The sequence below is a fragment of the Cetorhinus maximus genome, chromosome 19, assembly GCF_964194155.1.
Source record: "Cetorhinus maximus chromosome 19, sCetMax3.hap1.1, whole genome shotgun sequence".
Taxonomy (NCBI): domain Eukaryota; kingdom Metazoa; phylum Chordata; class Chondrichthyes; order Lamniformes; family Cetorhinidae; genus Cetorhinus; species Cetorhinus maximus.
In genome coordinates, this window is record NC_135897.1 from 32,218,711 (window position 1) to 32,244,258 (window position 25,548).

General features: G+C 44.5%; 1 protein-coding gene across 5 annotated transcripts in view; it reads left to right on the top strand.

Annotated features, from left to right (window-relative positions):
• Positions 1-25,548, top strand: part of nmnat3 (nicotinamide nucleotide adenylyltransferase 3) — a 115,954-nt gene that overhangs the window by 64,118 nt on the left and 26,288 nt on the right. For 3 of the 5 annotated variants that reach the window (XM_078563668.1, XM_078563667.1, XM_078563669.1), the window contains exons 3-4: positions 6,468-6,651; positions 19,090-19,202. In XM_078563668.1, coding sequence (XP_078419794.1) covers positions 6,468-6,651; positions 19,090-19,202 — 297 coding nt within the window. The remainder of the gene's footprint in view (positions 1-6,467; positions 6,652-19,089; positions 19,203-25,548) is intronic. The other 2 variants (XM_078563671.1, XM_078563670.1) reach the window with 2 other exon arrangements.

Below are 25,548 nucleotides of genomic sequence, written 5' to 3' on the forward strand. Positions count from 1 at the left end.
TGCATTTTCATTCAATTCCATTAAATTTGGTGATGTTTTCCAGCCCTAAACACTTCCCACGCAGTTTTAATGAGTTACCTTGGTGAAGTACTCATCTGGGTGACCAAATAAGAGAAGCTGTCTGACTCCTCGGGTAGCATTTCTGTTTTGGACACAAACAGCAATTCAGACACAAATTGCGTCCATTTTGAAAAATGTCTTGTTTCTCGAGTTTCCATTCAAACATATTTGCGTATCAACGGACACAAAATCTGCCATGAATCAGTGTAATGTGGCAATGTTTTCAAATGTAATCTGTTTTTGTAAATTTAATTTAAAAATATTTTTATATGATTAAGGGTGGTAACTGTAGAATAAGGATCTGGCACATATAGGGTTACCATGAGACTGAGTACAGTACCACCCACCCAGTAATGTAAGAGAATACATGACCCACATATAGGGGTCAGTCTAGAGTTTGACAGAGCCGTGTGCACAAGCAAGCATGGAGACAGCTCCTAGCTTGAACCTTTACTGTATATATGTACATAGTTCTTGTAGTTAACTAATACATACAATTCATCGACATAAGACTGTGAAGACTTCATTAAGACCTACCCAATGGTATCCATCACGCTACAACATGATGGCAGTGAATGGGAAAACACAAAACCTCACAGAAAATGCGGAGAAAAATAAAAATCCTGCAAGACTAAAGAAAAGTTCAAAGAAGCATTCTGACCTGAAGAAAAGCTTGAGGAGCAGATGCACAGAGGAAAATCGCCAGGGAAAAAGTCCGAAGGAAGGCTTGGAAGCTGAAGGCAGAAATTTAAAATTCCTCATTGCAGTAGAAGATTCCATGGGATCTCTTGGAAGTCCAGCCTTAGTTCCCAGAGTGCAGAGTCAGCGGACCCAGCAGTGGTGAGCTAAAACAAAAACAGAATTACCTGGAAAAACTCAGCAGATCTGGCAGCATCGGTGGAGAAGAAAAGAGTTGACGTTTCGAGTCCAACATGACCCTTCAACAGAACTGAAGTATAGTTAGGAGAGGAGAGAAATATAAGCTGGTTTAAGGTGGGGGGCGGGGGGAGAGAAGTTGAGGGTGGGGTGGTTGTGGGGACAAGCAAGCAGTGATAGGAGCAGATAATCAAAAGATGTCACAGACAAAAGGATCAAGGAGGTGTTGAAGGTGGTGATATTATCTAAGAGACAGTCACTGAGAAAGGAAATATGGCTGTGAAAGTGGGTTTTAGTAAACACCTTGTCAAACACCAGGAGAGAAATGGAAAGCAATGTTCTTCTCCACCGATGCTGCCAGACCTGCTGAGTTTTTCCAGGTAATTTTGTTTTTGTTTTGGATTTCCAGCATCCGCAGTAGCTTTTTGTTTTTATCTCTGTGTTTAATTGACTGCCACTCCTCTTCAAGAAATGCCTTCCTTGAAGAAATATTGCTCTGTTCTCCGACAGGATTTCCGCCTGTCTCTTCTGCCCTGTTCACCTTCATTGCTTTCCATTTCTACTTGAAATACATTGGATAGAGACTTGGGGGGGTGGGTGGTGGCGGGGAGGCGGGGAGGTGTACTATAAGGGTCTGGCACATATAGGGTTAATGTTGGACTGAGTACAGTAGCGCCCACACAGTGATATAAGAGAACACATGACCCGCACCTAGGGTGTCAATCTAGTGTTGGACAGAGCCGTGTGCACAAGCAAGCATGGAGACAGCTCCTAGCTTGAACCCTTTACTGCATATATGTACATAGTTCTTGTAGTTAATAAATACACACAATTAACCTACTTAAGACTATGAAGACTTCATTAAGACCTATTGAACAGCATCCAATACCCTACAACAGTACCAGGTGCACTTTAATACAGCCAAAATGGGTTCATCACAAAAAAAATAAGCATTTTAAAACACAATATGGTTTCAACCACTGTGATCAACCTGATTTTAAACTACTGAAAATGACTGAAAAACTGTATGAATCGTTCACTTGTTGTATTGGGGTGCAGTTTTGAGTTTCTTTGCAAATTAACAAAAGGAATTACATTCAATACGTTTTAAAACATGCCTATTAGTTTCCTTGTACCCAAAATATTCAGCTTAACTTTTAGAGCCTTTACAAAGGCCTACAAATGAGTGCAATTAGTGAAAACCCCCAATGGTAATCAGTTCATCCTGGGGGCCTGCTTCTTCTGCAATGTTTCTTTAACTAGTGCAAAAGATCACAGCAGCTTGATTTGTGCTGTATGTTATCGGTTCTTAAAAAATTCTCAAATCTTTTGCGCCAGTTATGCCAATTTTGGTGAAACTGCGCCGGAAAACTATTGCATCCTAACGGAAGCTCCAGGCCACGGACTGCAGCATGAGTTCGGTTAGTGAATGCAGTGATGGATGAAGATGACTCGTCCACGACCCAGCCAGCTGTATCTCACAGAAGAATAAAATGCTGAGCAGATCAGTGAACATCTTAAAAGATGAGAAGCAGGCAGATAATTTGGGTCTGACCCTTCGTCAGAATTGAGAGTGAAAGTTAAGCATTTATTCCACTTGGGTTGGATGCAAGGAGGTGGGTGGGGGTGGCAGTGGGGGGGTGGGGGGGGAGCGGGAAGAAGAAACAGCATGATATCCAAAACATGAAATAATCTTTCTTTATTGGTGCAGACTGCTGTGTATTGCTAGCATTTTTGTTTTTGCTTCACACTTCCAGCACTTAGATATTTTTTCTCTTTTTATTTGTACCAACACCAGATAGCCTGGAGCCTTTTACTGCAATGCAGCAATCAAGATGTGTCTCATGCATTGGTCTATTCTTACTAACCTGCAGGCTTACGTTGAAAAATAAATCCTAGGAAAATGAAATTTATAATGCTAATGAACTTCTTCCTCATATTCGACTTGTATAATTGTGTAATTTTGACTTTTGGGTATTTAACACTTGTTGGATTGATGGTTGATTGCTTTGTTGTTCGTTTATGACAGAATTGTTCTTGTTCTGTTTTCCATTCTCATTAAGTGAAAAATTATACAGCACTTCTTCTGTCCCAAAGGAAAATAGCTATTTTGTAATATTTACAGTTTATTGTGACACTGAACCGTACAGAATGAACCATGTAGTATGATCTATAATGTGCCCTTTTGCTATTAATTAAGAAAACTATTTTCCAAGCCTGTTACTGTAATGTTGAATATGAGCATTTTAACAGTATTACGGTTGAGCATCTTTGTAATTTCACATGAAAACAGCAGATTTTTTATTTGTACTTTGAATTGAAAAGGTTCAATTTGGTCAGATTGGATAAATCTGAACATCTTTGGGGCCTTGGTTCATTTGGATGTACGTTCTTGTGAGAATCCACCATACAGGCATTAGAACCCACATCCGGGAAGCTCTGGATTTGGGGATTTTATGGATTTTGGCTCCTAGGTCTAGCATGTACTTATAATACATAAAATGAAGTGTGAAAAATAAAGAATAAAAGTGTTTGGTTCAAATTGCTAACCAGGGCACCAGCTTCAAATGTAGCCAGTTTTCGGGTCCTTCTGGAGTTTGGGAAGCTGAATAAGGGGTCCGGTACTTGTACAACGAAGGAAAATAAACAATGCTTATTAGGAGAGATTTTTGAAGACGCCTGTATTACTTAATGGCGCATTCAAGGGCTTGTTAAATGAACTTGTCCAGCTGTATTTGTGGCGTGGTTCTCTTTTGGGCGAGTCTTTAAACTCGTCTAATTTATCAGTGGAAATGCAGAATGGAGGCTGTGAGGAGAGTGAACAGACAGGTTTCCCAGTGTCACACTTGTGCAGCTGGTAATAGACCGACATTTGCCGAGTCATTCACCTGTCCTGATAGTCGAGAAAAAGGTGTATTGCATGGAGACACCCAAGCCTGGTGGGGGGGGTTATTACATATTGACCCAGCCTTTGTGGTCAGTGGCGAAGGGATGACTCTTGCTGCTGACCTAAAAAAAAACCTGCTTACAAAGATTTAGCGAGCTTTACATTGTTGATTTCTCCAATTCTGACATGATTTTCAATTTGGCGCCATCCCAGGCTGTTGAAGGAAGCCAGGGAGGAAATAGCAGATGCTTTGAGGATTATTTTCCAATCCTCACTAGATACAGGTGAGGTTCCAGAGGACTGGAGGTCTGTGAATGTTGTACCGTTATTTACAAAGGGTGCGAGGGATAGGCCAGAAAATTATAGGCCGGTCAATCTGACTTCGCTCGAGGGCAGGATAGTGTCTTATTAACTTAATAGAATTTTTTGAGGAAGTAACGAGGAGGATTGATGAGGGTAGTGCAGTGGATGTTGTCTACATGGATTTCAGTAAGGAATTTGACAAGGCCCCACATGGCAGGCTGGTCAGGAAAGTGAGATTTCATGGGATACAGGGGAAGGGGGCAAGCTGGATCCAAAATTGGCTCAAACAAAGGGTAATGGTCGATGGGTGTTTTTACGAATGGGAAACAGTTTCCAGTGTTGTTCCACAGGGTTCAGTGTTGGGCTCCTTGCTGTTTGTTGTTTATATTAATGATTTAGACTTAAATGTGGGAGGCATGATTGGGAAATTTGCAGATGACACAAAAATTGGCCATGTAGTTGACAGTGGAAAGGATAGCTGTCGACTCCAGAATGATATCAATGGTTTGATTGTGTGGGCGGAGAAGTGGCAAATGGAATTCAATCTGGAAAAGTGTGAGGTAATGCACTTGGGGAGGAAAAGCAAAGCAAGGGAATACTCAATAAACAGGAAATTACTGAGGTGGGTGGGGGTGGGTGGGGTGGTGGTTGAGGAAGTGAGAGGCCTTGGAGTGAATGTCCACAGGTCCTTGAAGGTGGCAGGACATTGGACAAGGTGATCAAGAAAGCATATGGAATGCTTTCCTTTATTGGGCGAGGTATTGGATACAGAAGCAAGGATGTAGTGATGGACCTGTATAAAACGCTGGTTAGGCCACAGCTGGAATTTTGTGTACAGTTCTGGTCACCACATTCCAGGAAGAACATAATTGCTCCGGAGAGAGTACAGAGGAGATTTACAAGAATGTAGCCAGGGCTTGAAAATTGCAGCTATAAGGAAAGATTGGATAGGCTAGGGTTGTTTTCCTTGGAACAGAGGAGGCTGAGGGCTGATCAAATTGAGGTGTAAAAAAATTATGAGGAGCCTAGATAGGGTAGACAGGAAAGACTCGTTTTCCCTAGCTGTGGGGTCAGTTACCAAGGGCCATAGATTTAAGGCGATTGGTAGAAGGATTAGAGGGGACATGAGAAAAAACGTTTTCACCCAGAGGGTGATGGGTGTCTGGAATTCACTGCCTAAGTTGGTGGCTGAGGCTGAAATGCTCAACTCATTTAAAATGTACCTGAATCTGCATCTGAAGTGCTGTAACCTGCAGGGCTACAGACCAGGTGCTGGAAAGTGGGATTAAAATGAGCGGCTAGTTTCTTTTTTCTCTTTTGGATGGCGTAGACACGACGGGCTGAATGGCCTCTTTCTGCCCTGTAACCTTTCTATGGTTCTATGGTATGGGGAATCTGTGCCGCCAAACACTAATCAAGCAGGCTAAGCATCCAATCAGATTGATGAATTCTCACAGAAAATAAATCAGGAAGTAAAAATTATGGTTTAGGATTCACTTTTTAATAATTTTACAGAAAGCAAAATAAAGATTGGGGCATGCATGTGAGTTTGAGGTAGAAGCTGAAAATTCTTAAACTTAAAAATATTTAGTCGTTTAAAAATCATGGAATGGAGAAAATGAGACACACTTATAAAATTTGTTTTTTTTCAAGGCCAAAATAGCTGTTTAAAAGTAATTATAATTTAGTAGGCCGTTAAAAGCTCAGTTACACTTCATTCAAAACAAGGCTTAACATTTTCAAAGAGTTTTAAAGTGAGAGTACTGTGGAAAAAGTTGAAGGTTACGCGGTATCACTGATTTTCTGTTGCTTGCATCTGCGAAAATGTAACATTGCAGAGGAACAGGACATTACTGACATCAACTTCTGGAACAATAACTAAATCTCATAGTTAACCCTTCTCCGACTGATATCTCAGAAAGCTGCAGTTTTTTCTCCAACCTTTCCCACAGGCAGTATTCCTATTAAGATGTGCAGGTGTGCAGCCTTAAAGGCACCATGTAGGTCTTGTTCTGTGATAAGCAGCATGTGTACGCTGCCATGCAAAAATAATTAAATGGACTATGCACTGGATAAAAGGGGCTGCACAGAACAATTACATTTTAAAGGGACATTGCCCACAGGTCTTTCACAAATATTATATTTTTCAAAAGTAACGTTTTTTCTCATTTTCATTGTGACAGAGATGGATAAGAGGACAAACAAAAAACAATCTGAAAACCTACCTCTTATCATAAAGCACATTCTCAGAATTAATCATTTCAAAGCCAACTGGCGCTGAATTTTGGAGATGGATTGAAATCGTAGCTCAAATTTCGTTGTATTTACATTTTTTTTGCAGGACTGTATAAAGTTATCAAGGGGATCATTTCCCCAGTTAACGACAGATATGGGAAGAAAGGATTGGTGGCAGCAAAACACCGTGTTGCTATGGCTCAGCGAGCTCTAGAGACCTCGGACTGGATTACCCAGGACCCATGGGAGAGTCAGCAGGAGCAATGGGTGGAGACTGTAACAGTGCTGAGGTAAATATCACAGCTCCTCTGACACAACCAAAAAGTTATGTTGCCTTAAACCACTTTGGGTCTGCGGTGTGCTTTCGGTTTAGAGGTTGGGTTACTGGTCAATCTACAGCAAAATAGATTAGGAAATTGATAGATCTCAGAGAGTGACAGCTGTGTCTCCCAAACACAAATAATTTAATTGAGTTGGTTAGTAACTTCACAATAATTCACTGTTCCAATTTCCAAGCTTTGTGTTGGCTCCTCTGGATGAGTTTGTGTATTTTATGATGGGATCTATTTTAATTGCTATGAGGAAGAACAAGACACAAAAAAGACAGACTCTGAAATTTATTTGTGGCGATATCAACACAATATTGATTTGAGGTCGGCAGATATAAGATGGAGCAGAAGCTACCTGGCAGTGCCTGAATAGTCATCTGGCATGTCCATTCTATTCCCACATTTCTATCCCTGTTTTTCCCTTTTTCTATACCTATGTAATCTCCTCCAGCCCTGCAGCCCTCCAAAGTATCTGCACTGCACTAACTTTGGTCTCTTGGACATCCCCAAATTTAATTGCTCCACCGCTGGTGGTCGTGCCTTCAGTTGCCTAGGCCCTAAGTTCTGGAATCGCCACACTACACCTCTCCACCTCTCTACCTCATTTTCCCCCTTTAAGACGCTCCTTAAAACCTACCTCTTTGACCAAGTTTTTAGTGATATGACCTAATATCTCCTCAAGTGGCTCGGTGTCATATTTTCTTTTATAATGCTCCTGTGAAGTGCCTTATTGGGACATTTTATTACATTAGTGGCATATTATATAAATGTAAGCTGTTAAGGTCCCAAATATTTCATTTGAGCAGGCATTGCTGGTATTTGTTACGCCTACTGCAATGTGTAGTCATGTTTGAGAACTGAACAGCTGCTATTAGGAATGTGTGGCATTTAGGATCTATCTGAACTCACACTGTTGTTTTAAGGTATCCCAAAATCTAAACTCAATAATAATCTTAAATCACATTAAAGTCGCAATGTGAAATATTAATATATAATAATAGGAAAACATATTCCAAAATGATGGCTTAGCTCATAATTGCTGTGTTGTATTTACTCATAACCAGAGGCCGGGATTTTCTGTGCCCGCCGACATCAGGCGTGTTCGATGGTGTGAGTGGACAATATGGTGCAATCGGTTTCACGATGCTGTTCGCGATTGTCCGCTCAGCCTGCTGATGGTTGGCTGTGTTTACCGTCATCGGACATCAGGAACCTCATTGTAATACATCAGCGAATCAATACTAGGCCTGCCTGCCGGAACCACCCCCCCAACCCCGCCACTGGATTGTCCGCCCACGTCGATGGGAAAACACACCGACGTGTTTCACAACAGCACATAAGCGACATGCACCTGACGGGCTGCACTTTGCTTGGGACTTCAAGGTTTGTTTGCCTACCTTGCTTGGGTCAGCACTCGCAGTCATCAGCGCCAGGCTTCACAGACAGCACCACATCACTTGTAGGGGGGCTCACGGGCAGGTCTCTACCTAGCAGATCAGCCATATGTGGGTGGCTTTTCAATGGCTGCAGGACTAGGGCTTGCTTGGGGAAGGGGGAGAAGTGCCCTTAGGCAAGGGAAGAGGCTGCAGGACGAGAGCTGTACTGGGGAGGGAGGGTAACCCAGGGTGTGTGTCGGGGGCACATGTTGATCTGTGCAAGTGGCCTCAAGGTGCTGAGGGCTGAGGAGATGAGGCCAGATGGACATGTGAGGGTATGTGTGTGAGAATGGGTGGCGATGTCCTTTGAGCTGGCAGTGAGCCAGAAGCCAGTGAATGCGTGATGGGCTTGGGTGTATGAGTTTAGAGTATTGAGATGGTTGCTATACCCTGGCTGCATGGGTAAGATCATTCATCCTCTATCTGCATTGGATGGCCAACCTCTTCTGTGCAGCATTGGGACTGATCAGCTTGGCCTCCCAAACCTGGTTGGTCACACCGCTGCCCATCCTCCGGCCAGATCAGGGTTAGAGGACATTGCGGCGGGCCTCCCCAGCATCCAAAAGGTGTTCCAGTGACACATCACTAAACCTGGGGGCTGCAGTGTTTTTGCCTTTTGTGGACATCTTACCTGCAGTAGTCGTGGGCTGGAAGCGCTGAGATGTGTGCGCGCGGCTGGACTTTGAATATGGCGCCCGGCTTGATGAAGCGACGAGGTGATGGCGTGACGGGCGAATGAGGCCCGCCCACTATGGAAATGGTGTGTTTCCCGGAAATGCATAACTAATGCAGCAGGTTTGGGACGATATGGCGTGAAAAGCCGCCATTGCGATGGAAAGTAAAACATCATTTCACCCGCCCACTACTGCATTTAGTGCAAATCTGGGACGATTCTGCCCTGAATCTCGGCCCTTTTATATTTCTTTTCAAATACCTCCCCAATTCCATTTGAAATTATCTTGGGCAGAATTTTCAGTTTGATGTGTGTGGGGGCGGGCCCCGCACGTCAGTGTGTAAAATGACGCGCGGTGACGTTGGGCGAGCATCCCGACGTCACTGTGCGCCATCGCAATATTTCGCTGGGTGGGTGCGCGATGAAGTCTGATGCGCGCCTGCCCTTAATTAACGGGCCAGCTAAGGCCCTTTAGTCTTCAATCGACGGAGAATTTCAGGCGCCCGTGTGATCTTCAGGTCGGCGCACGGGTACAACTGGCAGGCGGGTAAGAGACTTTTCTATGAATCTCATCCACGGGCGGGATAAGAGGGCTCAGTGGGGTCATCAATCTGCTTTGTGGAGTATTTATTGGAGAAAGTATTTTAAACTTGTCTGTGTGATCTGTAGCAGTTCAGAACGAATTCCAGCAGCTTTCTGTGTAATTTGAACCTTCAGGTCAGCGCTCTGCAGTCAGTAATCTTTATCGGGCCTGTAACTTTCAGGAAGCCTCCCCTTAGCCTGGGTATGGGATCTGACATGTCCACTGGAGGCAGCTCCTCTGAGGAGGAAGGGAGGGTTAGAAGAGGGAGGAGGCCAGGAGTGCACATTCAGCCTCCAGGGGAGCAACCTTTGGAGGACAGGCGCATGCACAAGGGGCGCTGGGCCAAGAGGTAGTCCAGGTGGAAGGGGTCGTAGAAGACGCCACTATCCTGCTGCCAGGATATACAGGCGGCGAAGCAGCTACCTTGATATGTCTGAGGTGCGGTGCCGAAGGAGGCTCCGACAGTCAAGGGAGACAGTGAGCTATATCTGTCAGATGATTGGCGCTGAGAACTCCCCTAACTGTGTGGGTGGACACCTCATGCCAGTGGCTCTGAAGGCCACAGCTGCCCTCAACTTCTATGCCTCTGGGTCCTTCCAGGACTTGGTGGGTGATCTTTGCGGTGTCTCCCAGTCAGCTGTCCACACTTGTGTCAAGCAGGTTACAGATGCTCTGTTCAGGCGTGCATTGACTTTCATCCACTTCCACTGGGACTAGGCAAGTCAGACACAGCGAGCCAGAGGCTTCGCGGCCATTGCTGGCTTCCCCCGTGTCCAGGGTGCAATAGACTGAACACATCAAGGCGCCAGCAGGTGAGCCCGGTGCCTTCATCAACAGGAAGGGCTTCCACTCCATGAACGTGCAGATAGTGTGTGATCACAGGATGCTGATTCTACAAGTCTGTGCAAGGTACCCAGGCAGCTCCCACAATGCCTACATCCTCAGACACTCCCAGGTGCCGGGTCTCTTCAGTGCTCCGGCCCAGCTTGATGGATGGCTGCTGGTTGACAAGGGTTATCCCCTCAGAAGGTGTCTCATGACGCCTCTCCACCATCCAATATCAGAAGCTGAGCAGCGGTACAATAGGAGCCATGCCTCCACAAGGGCTGTGGTGGAGAGAACCATCGATCTTCTCAAGATGCGCTTCTGATGCCTGGACCGCTCAGGGGGCGCACTCCAGTACCCCCCAGATCGTGTCTCGGTGATAGTGGTTGGATGCTGCGCTCTCCACAATCTTGCGCTGGAAAGGGGGGACACAGTGGACGATGAAGGCGTTGACGCAGCAGCTGCGGCTGCACACGATGAGTCCAGCAGTGAGTCCAAGGATGAGCATCCACAGGGAAATGCTGAGGGGGTAGACGCTGACCCGGGACTACACCAAGGAGGCAGGGACGCCCGGGAGGCTTTAATCCAACAAACCTTCAGCTGGCTCCACACAAATGGATCAGCAGGACCAGCCTTGCCTGGTGCTTCCGTGCTTGATACTTAAGTGCAAAATCTGCCACGTCATCAGCAGGAACTAAGGGCCTTGTACATAAATTTTAATGTCTAAACAAACATTCATGATAGTTTTCTTAAACATACACACACAGAACAAACGAGCCAATTTTCAAATCAGATGTTTTCCCAATTATTAAACAATACTGTAAGCAAGCAAAAAGAAATCCTAAGGACCTAATCTCGGACCAACAAAAGCACCAGAGAGAAACCCGTGGTGTGCCTAATGTGCCTTACGTTTCCATTTGTGGGTGCTATGTCTTGGTGCTGCCCCATCACTGGGAGTGACATCTGAGACAGCCTGCTGACTCTGCTGTCCTGTTGGCCTCGATGACCTTGGTGGTCGTCCTCTGGCCCGTGGAGCCTGTGCTGGGCCCACCTGGGAGGGAGCTGTCAGTTCCACAGCTGGCATCTCCCAGTCATTGCAGCCTCACCGGATGATACGGTCACTGGGAGAGGGGCGGTGGAGCTGGTGCCCTCATCCGGAGCGCCCTGAGAGGAGCCGGCAAATACGACAGGCAGCTGCTGTGCCAACGTGAGGTCACCCCGGACCTCCCTGCTCACCATGGATGGATGGGCAACGAGCTGCGAAAGTTGATGCCCAAACCATCTCCCACACTGGCACTGACCAGCTGTGGCCAATGTGAGGGCTTGCAGGTCCGATTGTTCTCCTGGAGACGCCTCTCCACGAGAGTCGCCACTCTCTCCATGGAGGAAGCATGACGCTCTGCCACGAGGCTCATTGCATCAGTGATGCTCCGCGTGGACTCCTCCACCACGGACACAAAGCGAAGCATAGCCTCATGTATCAGACCCAGATGCTCCCGCACGCCCGGCCACATTTCCTGCAGATTCTGCATCGCGGACGACTCCAGAGACACATCATCAGGCACCGACTGAGCATGTGCCTGGTCCCCTGCAGTCCTCCGACTGCTGGCGCCATCTGCACTCTCTGTCTCTGCCAGCTCTTCCAGCGAATGTGAAGTGCCCTCACCGCTGTGCCCCAGGACACTAGCTGATGTTCCAATGCCCACTGAGGTACTAGTATCTGCGCTGGTGCCTGCCTCACAGAAATGGTGTGACGCTGGTGAGACTTGAGGGCCCTTAGGTGTGAGATGGGGCAGCTGCAGCTCCTCCTGCCGGCCATGCTCTGATGATGCTGAAAGTAACAACAAGGACAGTGGATCAGTTAGTGTGCACACACTGACACACTTCATCCCTGTGCCCCTGGTTCATTATGCGCTCAACTTTCCAGAATCTATGGACACGAACATTGGTGGGGTGGCAAATAGGGAGGAGCATAGTCTTACATCACAGGAGGATATAGACGGGCTGGTCAGATGGGCTGATGAGTGCCAAATGGAATTTAATGTGGATAAGTGTGAGGTGATGCACTTGGGCAGGACAAACAAGGCACGGGAATACACGATGAATGGTATGACTCTGGGAAGTAACGAGGATCAGAGGGACCTTGGTGTGCGTGCCGACTGGTCCCTTAAGGTAACGGGACATAAGGCGTTTAAGAAGGCATATGGCATACTTGCCTTTATTAGCCGAGGCATAGAATATAGGAGCAGGGAGATCATGTTTGAACTGTAGAAAACACTGCTTAGGCCACAGCTACAGTGCTGCGTGCAGTTCTGAAATGCGCTTTATGGGAGGGATGTGATTGCAGTGGAAGGAGTGCGGAGGATGCTTACCAGGATGTTGCCTGGCCTGGAGAGATTCAGTTATGAGGAGAGATTGCGTAGACTGGGGTTATTTCCCCTGAAGCAGAGGAGATTGAGGGGGGACATGATGAGGTGTATAAACTTATGGGGTTCATAGATAGGGTAGACAGAAAGGAACTTTTCCCCTTGACGGAGGGATCAGTAACCAGGGGGCATTGATTTAAGGTAAGGGGCAGGAGGTTTACAGGGGATGTGATGAGCAACTTTTGCACACAGAGGGTGGTGGGAATCTGGAACTCACTGCCTGAAAGGGTGGTAGACGCAGAAACCCTTATAACATGTAATAAGTATTTGGATGTGCACTTGCGATGCCTTGGCATACAAGGCTATGGGCCTAGCGCTTGAAAATGGGATTAGAATAGTTAGGTGCGTGTTTGACCCATGCATCCTCGATGGGCCAAAGGGCCTTTTTCTGTGACCCACACCTCTGACTCTATCACTCTGTGACCGAGCAATGTTGCAACAATAACAAATTAAACTATCATCAGTGCTATGGATGTTGGGAGGATATTGCGGATCTCACTGTTGGCCTCAAATACCTGGCCGTTCCACCCCAGCCTCACCGACACCAGTGGACTTGGGTGTATGGCGCCTCTCCAGTTCAAGGGCCTCCTGCTTGAAGCAGCTTAAGATGAGGTGAGCCTGGCCGCCTCCAGTCCTCGTACGCTCCGAGGCATTATGAGCATTCTTCTCCTGAGAAAGAGAGAACACCATTCAATATGGCAAATTGCACATGGACTCTATACGCGCATGCTGCACCCCAACCACACTAGGCCACATCAGGCCTCCAGTGCCTCCTCTCCCTGCAATTGCTGATCACTCAAAGGCTAAGGCTACCTGCTGGGTTAAATGCCCAATGCCAACATTGTACTCACCCTGCCAGAGCGCAACAAACCATTGAAATGCTTACGACACTGGATCCAGGTGCGCCGCTCCATGCCACGAGAGCTCACCACCTCCTCCCAGGCATATTTGGTCATGTGGGGGGGCCTCCTCCTCCCATTTTGGGGGACCAACACCTCCCGCCGTGCTGCCTCCTCCTCGAGGAGGGCAGCAAAGCAGTCATCTGAAAAGTGAGGGGCGCATTGGCCCCCTCGCTGGCCTACCCTGCAGTCTGCCCTGCTCCTGGGGCAGACCCTGCAGCCTGCCCTGCTCCTGTGGCAGACCCTGCAGCCTGCCCTGCTCCTGTGGCAGACCCTGCAGCCTGCCCTGCTCCTGTGGCAGACCCTGCAGCCTGCCCTGCTCCTGTGGCAGACCCTGCAGCCTGCCCTGCTCCTGTGGCAGACCCTGCAGCCTGCCCTGCTCCTGTGACAGACCCTGCAGCCTGCCCTGCTCCTGGGGCCTACCCTGCAGCCTGCCCTGCTCCTGTGGCAGACCCTGCAGCCTGCCCTGCTCCTGTGGCAGACCCTGCAGCCTGCCCTGCTCCTGGGGCAGACCCTGCAGCCTGCCCTGCTCCTTTCCCCTTCCCTCCAACCTGGCCTGGTCAGCTGACCTATGTGGTGCGCCCTCGAACTGGCCATTGTCAGCAGCCTACAGGAGGCTGCCAGGCCTTCTTTTAAACAGACTGCTGGGTCGCCATTGGACCTGGCGGCCTGTGCATGCCCGCCGCTGCCCGCACACTCCCGCTATTCACGGGAGTTGGGAAATACGCTGGGCGGGCCTTAATTGGCCTACCCGCGTAAAATGGCGGCGCGGACCCGATCGCGGGCAGCGATCAGGTCCATGCCCGCCTGCACCCGCACCCGCTTCCCCTCCCTCAATGGACAATTCTGCCCCTTATTATTTACTTACAGCGTAGCATTCATAGAAGCATAGACATACCGCACAGAAGGAGGCCATTCAGCCCATCTTGTCTATGGCGGCTGTATAAAAGTCTAATCTCAGCTTCCATGTTCTCATGAACCTTTGTGTTAAAATAATGTTCTAGCTCACTTTTTTGTTCTTCCAGTGATGATACTAAGCTTATTCCCCTCATTGCTAATTCCCAAGCTCGTGGATGCAATCTTTACTATTTATCCTCTCTTAAGCTTTCATAATGTTGAAAACTTCTAGTAGGTTCCTCCTTCAACCTCCGTTGTTCCTGAGAAAAAGCTGCAATTTTTGAGACGTCATTCATAGCCGTAATCTTTCGTCCTTGTAACATCCTCACTACTCTTTTCATAACTGATCATCTTTCCTGTAATAGAGCACCCAGAACTGGAAGTAATGCTCCCAACTGTGGATTAATTAATGTCTTGCACAAATTCAACATTACTTACTTATTTTTTGTATTCAGTGACCTTGATATGAAAACAACAACATGCATTTATATAGTGCCTTTAATATAGCAAAATGTTCACTTCACAGGAGTGTTATCAAGCAAAATTTGACACCTAGCTGCATAAGGAGATATTAGGAAGATGAGTGTTTTATAGGAGGTGAGAGAGGTGGAGGGGTTTAGGGAGAGAATTTCTGAACTTAGAGCAATTAAAGCCATGCCTGCCAATAGTGGGGCGATTAAAATCGGGGATGCTCAACAGGCAAGAATTGGAGAAGCACAGATATCTTGGAGGGCTATAGAGCTGAAGGAGATTAGAGATAGGGAGGGCAGGCTATTGAGGGGTGAGAATTTTAAAATTGAAATGTTGCTATACCAGGAGCTAATGTTGGGATGAAGGGTGAATGGGACTTGTTACAAGTTAGGATATTGGCAGCAAAGTTTTGGATGAGCTTGATTTTAGGGAGGGTTGGATGATTGGAGGACAGCCAGCAGTGCATTGGAATAGCCAAGTATAGGACAAAGTCATAGATAAGGGTTTCAGCAGCAGATGAGCTAAGGCAGTTGTGGGAGGGGGAGTCACAGGATGTTACGGAAGTTATGAAGGGTGTGAACAGTCTGCTTCAGCCTTAGACAGTTGCCAGGGAGAGGGATGGTGTTGATGGCTAGGGAACCTAAAACCCAGAATCTCAGATTCGATCCCTTATCTGTTTTAAGTTAGTGGCATAATAGTAGATATGGCACTTTTGCTCGAATGATGGATAATTAAGCTTGTGTGGCTGCTCTTGACTGCAATGCAGCAACTGTTATTGGAAAGTGTAAACATGAATATGAGGAGAGGACATGGCCAAGGTCTGAACAACCTACAAACATTCACAGTTTAGATTGAGGCATGAAGGCAGCCACTAAAGTAACAGAGGGCTACTGCTGCTCTTGGAGATGTAGATGCACAGTAACGAGAATGAGTAACGAGCAATTTCTAAGAAAAAAATGTGATTTATTTTTACAATCCCATCCTCATTCCTCATTGCAACACTGAGAGTCCTGGATGTAGTCAGACGATTGAAGATTCACAAAAGACATCCTTGTACTATTTGTCTTCTTTCCTGTGAGGAAAAATTCAAACTTCTGATCAGTGCCTCTTATTTATTGGCTGTTAATTGGCAATTGGGATGTCCTGAGGTTGTGAAAGGTGTTATATAAATACAAGTTCTTTCTTTCTCTTTACACAGTCTGCCAACATATGTAACTCACCATCTAAACCTGGCAGAAAATTACAGTGAATAAGGAACTTTTGAACTCCATGATTCATTGTAATGACACTATTCTTCAAGGGCACCTCAAGCTGTGACTGATACAGAATAGTTTTTTTGAAAAGGGAAAATTAAGTACATTTAAGAATTTGTAGGGGTGCAGTGTTGAGCATGTGTGTAATAAAAATTCTCTCAGTTCTGTATCAAAACTCTACGTACCATGATAGAACAGAACTCTGGTCGTTGAAACTTTGTTTAAAAAAAAGGCTTGACTGTTATCAGCAGAGAGCATTTCCTGCACAGTAAGTTAACATTTTCAGCATTGCTGGAGTTGCCATTTGTATGTTGACTGTTATGATACAATTGAATCACAAACTGCGTGCAGGATAAAGACAGTGTACTATTTGGAGCTAAGATTCAACACTGCAGTCCCCACAACATCAAAATGTTTGATGATTTGCTTGTCGGCTTTCAGGCTATTAGATAATGCACTGATAAGCTTAGTAAACTCATTTTTCCAGATGCTGATACTGGTTCAGACTTTAGATTGGAATCCTGCCCTTTGAGTGAGCTGATAAGTGCAGTTGCACGTGTCCAGCGATTATATTTCAGGAGCTGCTTTTTGTCATTTGAATGGGTATACCAGACCTGCAGAACCAATTTTTTGATCCAAATCCAAATTAAATTTTTTATTTGGTTCAGGGGTTCAAAGAATTGCTGAATTAGTGCTAAGCAGGAAAGCCTTCTGGGCAGGCTTATTGCGGTCTCCATGACACATGGAGTGATTCAAACAAGTAGTGACAGGAGCGTTGTGACTGAGGGTGTGAATAATCAATCATGTGCAGCATTGAGATATCCATCGGATGCTTTGCTTCGGCATTGCGGTGAAGAGACAAACAGTTCTGAAGGAAATCTTTTTGAGTCAGAATAGAAATACAATTGGCTCCATGGTTAGCAGAGGCCCTGGATCTAATAGTGTCTTTGTTCCACTGGTCGCACTCTTTGCAAACCAGAACATTTCTATGAGAGAGCACTTCAAGGCTCTTGGAGAAAACAAATAGTATTGATAAATATTATTGAAACTGTGCAACAGCTAAAATCATTAGAATTAATCTCAGCAGAAAATTGGACTACCTGCTGCACCAAATGTTTTCTTTTTTTGTTTGATAACTCGCCTGTCCAATTTTACTTACTCACCATTGGTGGTTGTGTCTTTAGCTGTATTGACCCTAAGGTCTGGAATTCTCTTCTTAAACCTCTTCATCTCTCTACCTCTCTTTCTTCCTTTAATGTTCTCCTTAAAACCTACCTCTTTGACTTAGCTTTGGGTCATGCCCCTCTCCTAATATCCCACTACGTGGTTTAGCATCAGTTATATAGCAAAATACTGCAGATGCTGGAAACCTGAAACCAAAACCGAAAATGCTGGAAAAACTCAGTAGATCTAGTGGCATCTGTGGAGAGAAAGACAGAGTTAACAAAACATTAACTCTGTCTTTCTCTCCACCGATGCTGTTAGACCTGCTGAGTTTTTCTAGCATTTTCTGTTTTTGTTTAGCATCATGTTTGATAATGTTCCTGAAAAGTGCCTTAGGGCGTTTGTTATGTTAAAAGCACAATATGAATGCAAATTGTTGTTGCACGATATATTATATGATATTGTTTTGTACATTTGACCCACAGATGAAATTCTCCTGCTTATAAACAGGCTTTTTTTAGGTTACAATATAAATTTAGTAGGTTCTTGAATACACCACATAGAAAAGACTTTCCCTATTATCATACATATGAACTCATGAAATAATTAGGATTATTTTTAAACCAGCCGTGCAGGAACATGTGAAGAATATAATGGGAAATTTACATTAACCAACAACCTAAAGGAAATAAAGCTTGGCTATTGGATGGCAGGGAGTAAGTTCCATTTGGAAACTATTTTCTTATTGTGAATGGAATGTTGAACGCTGAATTGAGTTGGTTTCATAGCAGTACAGACTTATAAATCTACTTGCATATTCACATAGAAATAAAGGTTACTTGAAGCAGTGTTGAACTCATAACGCAACTGGTTGAGGTTTTTGCACAGTAATTTGTTATATTGCAGGGACATTTAAATGTGCTTGCCACTAGAGGGCATCATGCATTATTGGTGAGAGAAAGAGAGGGGAGGAAGCCATATTTTTCGAGGTGGTGAAAATTTTCCTTCGGACCATAGTGGATTAAGGTTTCTGCTTTCAGGGTTTTGTCCTCCTTTTCTGCTTCTTCCCTTTAATTATCCCAATCCCTTTCAATGGAAATCACATTGAATTTTCCTCTCCCAAACGCGAGTGACCTCCATTACACCTGTCTGAGGCTGCACATGGTGCTGTTAATAATTACACCGATTAGCTTTACACTGAAGAATTGAATGCCGTTGTTTACATATGGTAATGTGTAATGGTTAGACTTACTGTCAAAAATCAGCTCCAATGCATTTTTAGTACCTTTATGACATCCCAACAGCTTGCTGTATTGCTAGGGTGACCTTTCTGACACAAAATCATCATTGTACATATTCCCTGGTTTCAAATGCAAATTAAACTGTGTACGATCCACATACCAGTTTTTTTTTTAAACAGTAAATGAAGCTAACATTCCTGGACATTATTCCATTGTGGTTCAGCCAAAATAAGTATTTCTCACGTGGATGTCTTCATCCACAGAGCTTACTGTGAGGAAGGAGGTCAAGGAAACAGTCTGCTGTTGAGAAATATAACAGAAAATTGGTTACTGTTTCTGTAAAATCTCCCATTTAACCAGAAACAATGCGCTGAAATCAGTAAAGAACTAATTAAAGTCTGAAGTGATCCCTTGTATGCTTTGCTGAGATTCTGTTTGGTATTAATTGAAAGCAGGACTAAATCTCCTTATGGGTCTTTGATTGGATTATCAAAAACACGGGTCTTACTGTATTCCTTTCTTTCTTTGCAGGCACCATTACTCTGCGTTGTTTCACCAGTATCAAGCTATGGACGGGACGTCTCCAGAAAGCACAAAAATACTGAAACAGAAGCATGAGATAGATTCATCCAAAGATCAGTCAGGTGTGTAGATTCAGGAAGTTTTGATTTCCAGAGACTTGCTTATTTTTCTTCAAGTTTTTGGATTCCATGTGCTCCTTTTCCCCTCAGAGAACTTCTCCCATCCATTCCTCTACCTGAAAGTGTTGATCCTTCTTGAGCTATGGATCTGCAGGCAAAAGTATCCCCTAGATACTTCACCTGAGTAGCCAGTATTTGCAAGTGAGTTTTGATGTTGGGTGTCAGTGGGCTGTTCCACTGTGGGGGCATCACCTCCAAGTCTGATGCTCCTCACTCATCGTACTTGTGGGCACTTTCAACAGAGTTCATTGGACAAGGATAAGAAGTGCACCCCGTGGCCAGCTTTTCTCCCTACTCTCTAAAAAATCTAATGATAAAAACCAGCAACGTGTAATGTAATTTAGCATCTCAAGTTATTATCACCTGACTGAGCACAGGTCAGAGATCAAACTGGGGACTTTTGCAGTCCGAATGGCTCAGGTACTCAGCAGGTAAACTCTGAAGCCATTGAGGAAACACTTATTTTTTAAAAAAAATAGAAGCCCTTTACTTCAAAAGGAAAGAAAATCAGTCTGATTGTGGCTGACCTCCCAATTGACATGAGCATTTTTCAGAGCCTAATACACCTTAAACCATAAAATAAAATTTGCCCTTCCCTCCTCTTGTTAGGATACAGTGCCTTACTAATTTAAACGACTAAGGGGTGATGCTGGTGTAGTGGTAATGTTGCAGGACTATTAATCCAGAGGTCCAAGGTAACGCTCTGGGGGCATGGGTTCAAACCCCACCATGACAGCTGGTGGAATTTGAATTCTATTAATTAATAAATTCTGGAATTAAAAGCCAGTTTCAGTAATGGTGACCATGAAACTATCATCAATCGATGTAAAAATCCATCTAACATTCACTAATGTCCTTTAGGGAAGTAAATCTGCCATCCTTACCCAGTCTGGCCTACATGTGACTCCAGACCCACAGCAATGTGGTTGACTCTTAACTGCCCTCTGAAATGGCCTAGCAAGCCACTCAGTTCCAGGGCACTTAGGGATCGGCAACAAATGCTGGCCTTACCAGCGACACCCACCTCCCCTGAAAGAGTAAAAAATGTACTGAAACATTTACACTTATGATACACTTAGCAAGAAGAAGGATGTCAGGCCATAGCATACAGGGCTACGGGCCAAGTTCTGGAAAATAGGATTAGAATGGATAGGTGCTTGATGGCCAGCACGGACACGATGGGCTGAAGGGACAAAGGGCCTGTTTCTGTACTGTATAACTCTAGGACTCTATGACAGATGAGAGAATTTTTCTATGATTAGCATTCGCCCTTATCATTGAGTGTCCCTAAGTAAGGCGAAACATAGAATGGAAACAGACTATACAGTGCCCTTTGCTCTTTCCCAACAGAGTACTCTAGCTCCTTAACTAGTCTCAGTAGAGCCGACTGTATTGCACCACAGCGTAACGAGATTTCTATTTTCCACAATACTCATTCCTTTGATCTGTGAGTGACATTGTTCATTAAGGTTCAGAAGCATCTGAATTTGTTTTTCCTTTGGTTTCATATGTACTAAAAGTTCCTGCAGCAGCCCCACTCTTACTAGTGCTGATAACAATGACAAGCTTCAACAAACAACCACACTATACCAACTCATTTTAATTATTTAAACTGTGTTCTAGTTTTACTGTTTGGTCAATTTACCAGCCCATTTTAAAATTCCCATTTGTACATAGGACCATACTTAGTTAATAATGTAAGATATATTACTATGGTCCTCAAATCAGTTAAGATGGAAAAGTTTTTAAAAAATCTGTAATTAATTCAGTTTCCCTTTCCCCTATTTCATGGTCAGCCTAGTAGCTAAAAATATTACTTGTATCCCAAGTGTCTTGGATTTTTTTGTCTACTTAAAAAAACTAGCAGCCCTAATCCTGTCTTCAAAGCCAGGCCCAAAGACATATGTAGCCCTTTTACAGAGTAGCTATTGACTGAGAAATAAAAAGTTTTCAATAAATAATGATGAATGATAAATAATTCAATACCAACTAATCTCTCTACAGTTCTAGTGTCCTCTTAGTCTAAATTTATCATGCTTGGATCTTCACGCATACTGCACACTCACCAATTAGTCACCTGAGTGTCACTTAGCTTTCAGCTGATTGTCCTGACAATTTTACAGGAGCTGTTGACCGACACAGACTCCCCACTCAGGGAAATTTGTTATTGACTGACACAGATTCCCACTCAGCGAAAGGTTTAACTCTTCCCCTGCAAAGGTGATCTGAACCTTTCAGGAATTTATCAGGTGATTATTATGGGACAAGATTAACATTTTAGTATGTAGTTGAAGGCAGAATTTGTTTTTGTCGCACATCCCTAATTGCCCTAGAACTGAGTGGCCTGCTAGGCCATTTCAGAGGACAGCTAAGAGTCTGGAGTCACATGTAGGCAAGACCAGGTAATGATGGCAGATTTATTTCCCTTACATTTCATGAACCAGATGGGTTTTTATGACAATCGATGATAGTTTCTTGGTTGACATTACTGAGACTAGCTTTCAATTCCATATTTTAGTAATTGAATTCAAATTCCACCAGCTGCTGTGGTGGGATTTGAACACATGTCCCCAGAGCATTAGCCGGGGATTAGCTGGGGCTTCTGGATTACTAGTCCAGTGGCATTACCACCATCTCCCCTTAAATGTGAATGGTATATATAACAATTACCTAAAAATCATTGAGCATGATAAATGAAACTGTGCTTTTGGGCTCAATGACCAAGCTGGAAGGAAATACAAAGAGCCATCAGGCTAATGAAGCCACTGTAACTATAAAACAGATTGACAAATCCCAGGTAGGAAGTAAAGACTTGTTCAGTAACAGAGGCATGCGTTATAACTGGACTTGTGATGATGAAACAAATTCCAGGCTACAATTTTTCAAGACTATCAACAACAACAACTTGCATTTATACAGCGCCTTTAAACTGGTAAAACACCCCAAGGTGCTTCACAAGAGCGTAATCAGACATAACTTAATCCGGAACTAAAGCAGGAGATATGAAGAAACATGGCCAAAAGCTTAGTCAAAGAGGTAAATTTTGAGGAGTATTTTAAAGGAGAGAAGCATCATACAGAGAATTTGAAAGCTTATGGCCTAGACAGCTGAATGAAGACATGATTACCACTTTTGAGGTGAAGGAAGTGGTGGATGCCAAAGAGGCCAGGGTTAGAGAAAAATAAAAACATCCTTTTATGAGCGCAGAAAGCACTTTTATTGCAAAGTGCTTTACGCCCAAGGAGATACTTTTGAAGTCTAGTCACTGTTGTAATGTAGGAAATGGGGCAGCCAGTTTGTGCACAGCAAGGTCTCACAAACAGCAACGTGATAATGGCCAGGTAACCTGTTCATGTGATGTCGGTTGAGGGCTAAATACTGACCAGGTTTTTGGGGATAACTCCCCTGCTCTTCTTTGAAGTAGTGCCATGGAATTTTTCATATACACCAATGTAGAGCTCTCAGAGAGTTATAGGGCTGGAGGAAGTCACAGAGGTACAGATGGGCAAGGCCTTGGAGGGATTTGAACGTGATAAAATCACTGGGAATGTTGGAAAAGAATATTGGGTGGAATTCAAAATGAACATTTAACATGCTTATTGCCTGATTAGCATCACCATTGAAGAAAAAATTATACCTGGTGACTGGATTCTTCCTCATACAGCTAACTTGTAACAGTCATTGTTTGTACGAAAGAAGTTAAATGACCTCACATGAGTAGTCAAGGTCAGTGAATGCATATTCAAAAGCCATATAACCTACAGCTAAATAACTAGCTTCACACAGTGCTCAATTCATCACCTCCCCCAATTTACTCACCTACCAACAATCTCAATCAATCATGACTTATAGCTTAAATTTCATAACTTCACCTCACTCTCTCACACATAACAGTGCTGCAAAACTACATTGCACAGCTTGCACACATTGTTAACTATTCAACTGTGACTGGCACATCACTCAGACACATTGCACCACACTCACTGACAATTCTCTTTCTTGCTGGACAAGGTAGGGCAGAACCGCAGGCAGCAACAGCTAGCAGACATGGGACAGACACAGCTGCATGTCCTCACCCGATGGAGGAGACTGTATTCTCCATCATTATAGTGAGCCTGTCTGAGGCCTTGGCCAAAGGCAGAGCTGAAATCATGAAAGAATGAGAGTCTGTTCCAACCTAATCCTCTTTTCCACATCACAGAATCCCAGGATTTTAACGGCACTGAAGGAGACCATTTGGCCCATCGTGTCTGCACCCGCTCTCCAAATGAGCATTATGACCTAGTGCCATTGCCCTGCCTTTTCCCCGTACCCTTGCACATTGTTTCTATTCAAATAATCATCTCATGCCCTCTTGAATGCTTCAATTGAACCTGTCTCCACCACACTTCCAGGCAGTGCATTCCAGACCTGAACCACTCGTGTGAAAATGTTTTTTCTCACGTCACATTTGTTTCTTTTGCAAATCGCTTTAAATCTGTGCCCTCTCATCCCTGATCCTTTTACAAGCGGGAACAACTTCTCCCTATCTACTCTGGCCAGTCACCTCATGATTTTGAACATCTCTATCAAATCTCCTCTTAGCTGCCTTCTCTCCAAGGAGAACAGTCCCAACTTCTCCAGGCTGTCCTCATAGCTGAAGTTTCTCATCCCTGGAACCATTCTTGTAAAACTCTTCTGTACTCTCTCCAATGTGTTCACATCCTTCCTATAATGTGGCACCCAGAACTGTACACAATATTCCAGCTGAGGTCTACCAAGTATCTTATATAAATTCAGCATAACCTCCCTGGTCTTGTACTCTATGCCCCTATTAATAAAGCCCAGGATACAATATGCTTTATTAACTGCTCTCTTCACCTGTCCTGCCACCTTCAATGACCTATGCACATATACACCCAAATCTTTCTGCTCCTGCACCCCTTTCAAAATTTTACCTCTTATTTTATATGGCCTGTCCATGTTCTTCCTACCAAAATGCATCAACTCACACTCCTCCACATTGAACTTCATTTGCCGCCTATCTGCCCACTCTACCAACTTGTCTATGTCCTCCTGAAGTTCCACACCATCCTCCTCGCAGTTCACAACACTCCCAAGCTTCATATCAGCCGCAAACTTTGAAATTGTCCCCTGCACACCAAGATCTAGATCATTAATATATATCAGGAAAAGCAAGGGTACCAACCCCTGAGGAACTTCACTACAAACCTTCCCCCAGCCCGAAAAATATCCATTGACCATTACTTTCTGCTTCCTATTTTTCATCCAATTTTGTATCCATGTTGCTACTGTCCCTTTTATTCAATGAGCAATCACTTTTCTCACGTGTCTATTGTGTGGCACTGTGTCAAATGCCTTTTGAAAGTCCATGTACACCACAACAACAGCATTACCCTCATCGACCTTTTTTGTTATCTCTTTAAAAAAACTCTGGCAAGTTAGTTAAACATGATTTTCCCTTTAGAAATCCATGCTGGCTCTTCCTTATCAATCCATATTTCTCCTTGTGACTACTAATTCTATCCTGAATAATTGTTTCTAGAATCTTGCCCACCACTATGGCTAGTGCCCCTGCAATTTCTACTCTCACTTCCTTCAATATCCTTGGATGCATCTAATCCGGTCCCGGTGCCTTGTCAACTTTAATTACCGATTCAACACTTTCTCCTTGTCAATTTTGAACCTTTCTAGTGTCAGAGTTTCCTCATCTGTCACCATGGCCTGGGTAGCAACACCTCCTTGGTAAAGACATCCCCTCCTTCCACAATCCTTTCTGATCCCAAGCTACAGATGGTTTAAGCACGCATCTCTGACGTTACCCTCACCAATCCCTCTATGCCCTCAATACAACCCTATCCTTGTGTCTTTCTCCTTTTAGATAACCAAGGACTGCAAGGAAGTGGTACAGGAGTGTACAATGGAGAAGGAAGGAGAGACTGATGATGATGATGAAACACCATCATTCAGTCTCACATTTGCAGCTACCATCTCAGATACTAGTTCTATGTGGACTTTAGAAGGTAGCGTAGGGATGGGAGCTCCATGTGGTGACTCACCAGGCATGAGCAACGGCAGCAAGGGTGAAGGGAAAGCATAGCATGAGTGCCAATTCACTGCAGGATGAGGTTACACAAGAGTTCTGCTGCAGAGGACTCATGAAGACTTTAGTGGAATGCATGCAAAAAAAGACTGACGGGGATGTACACAGAAATGCTCCATGCATTGTCAGGTCCACAGGAAAACCTTTGGTTGCTCTCAAAGAGCATGGAGAAGTCCTGCAGCAACC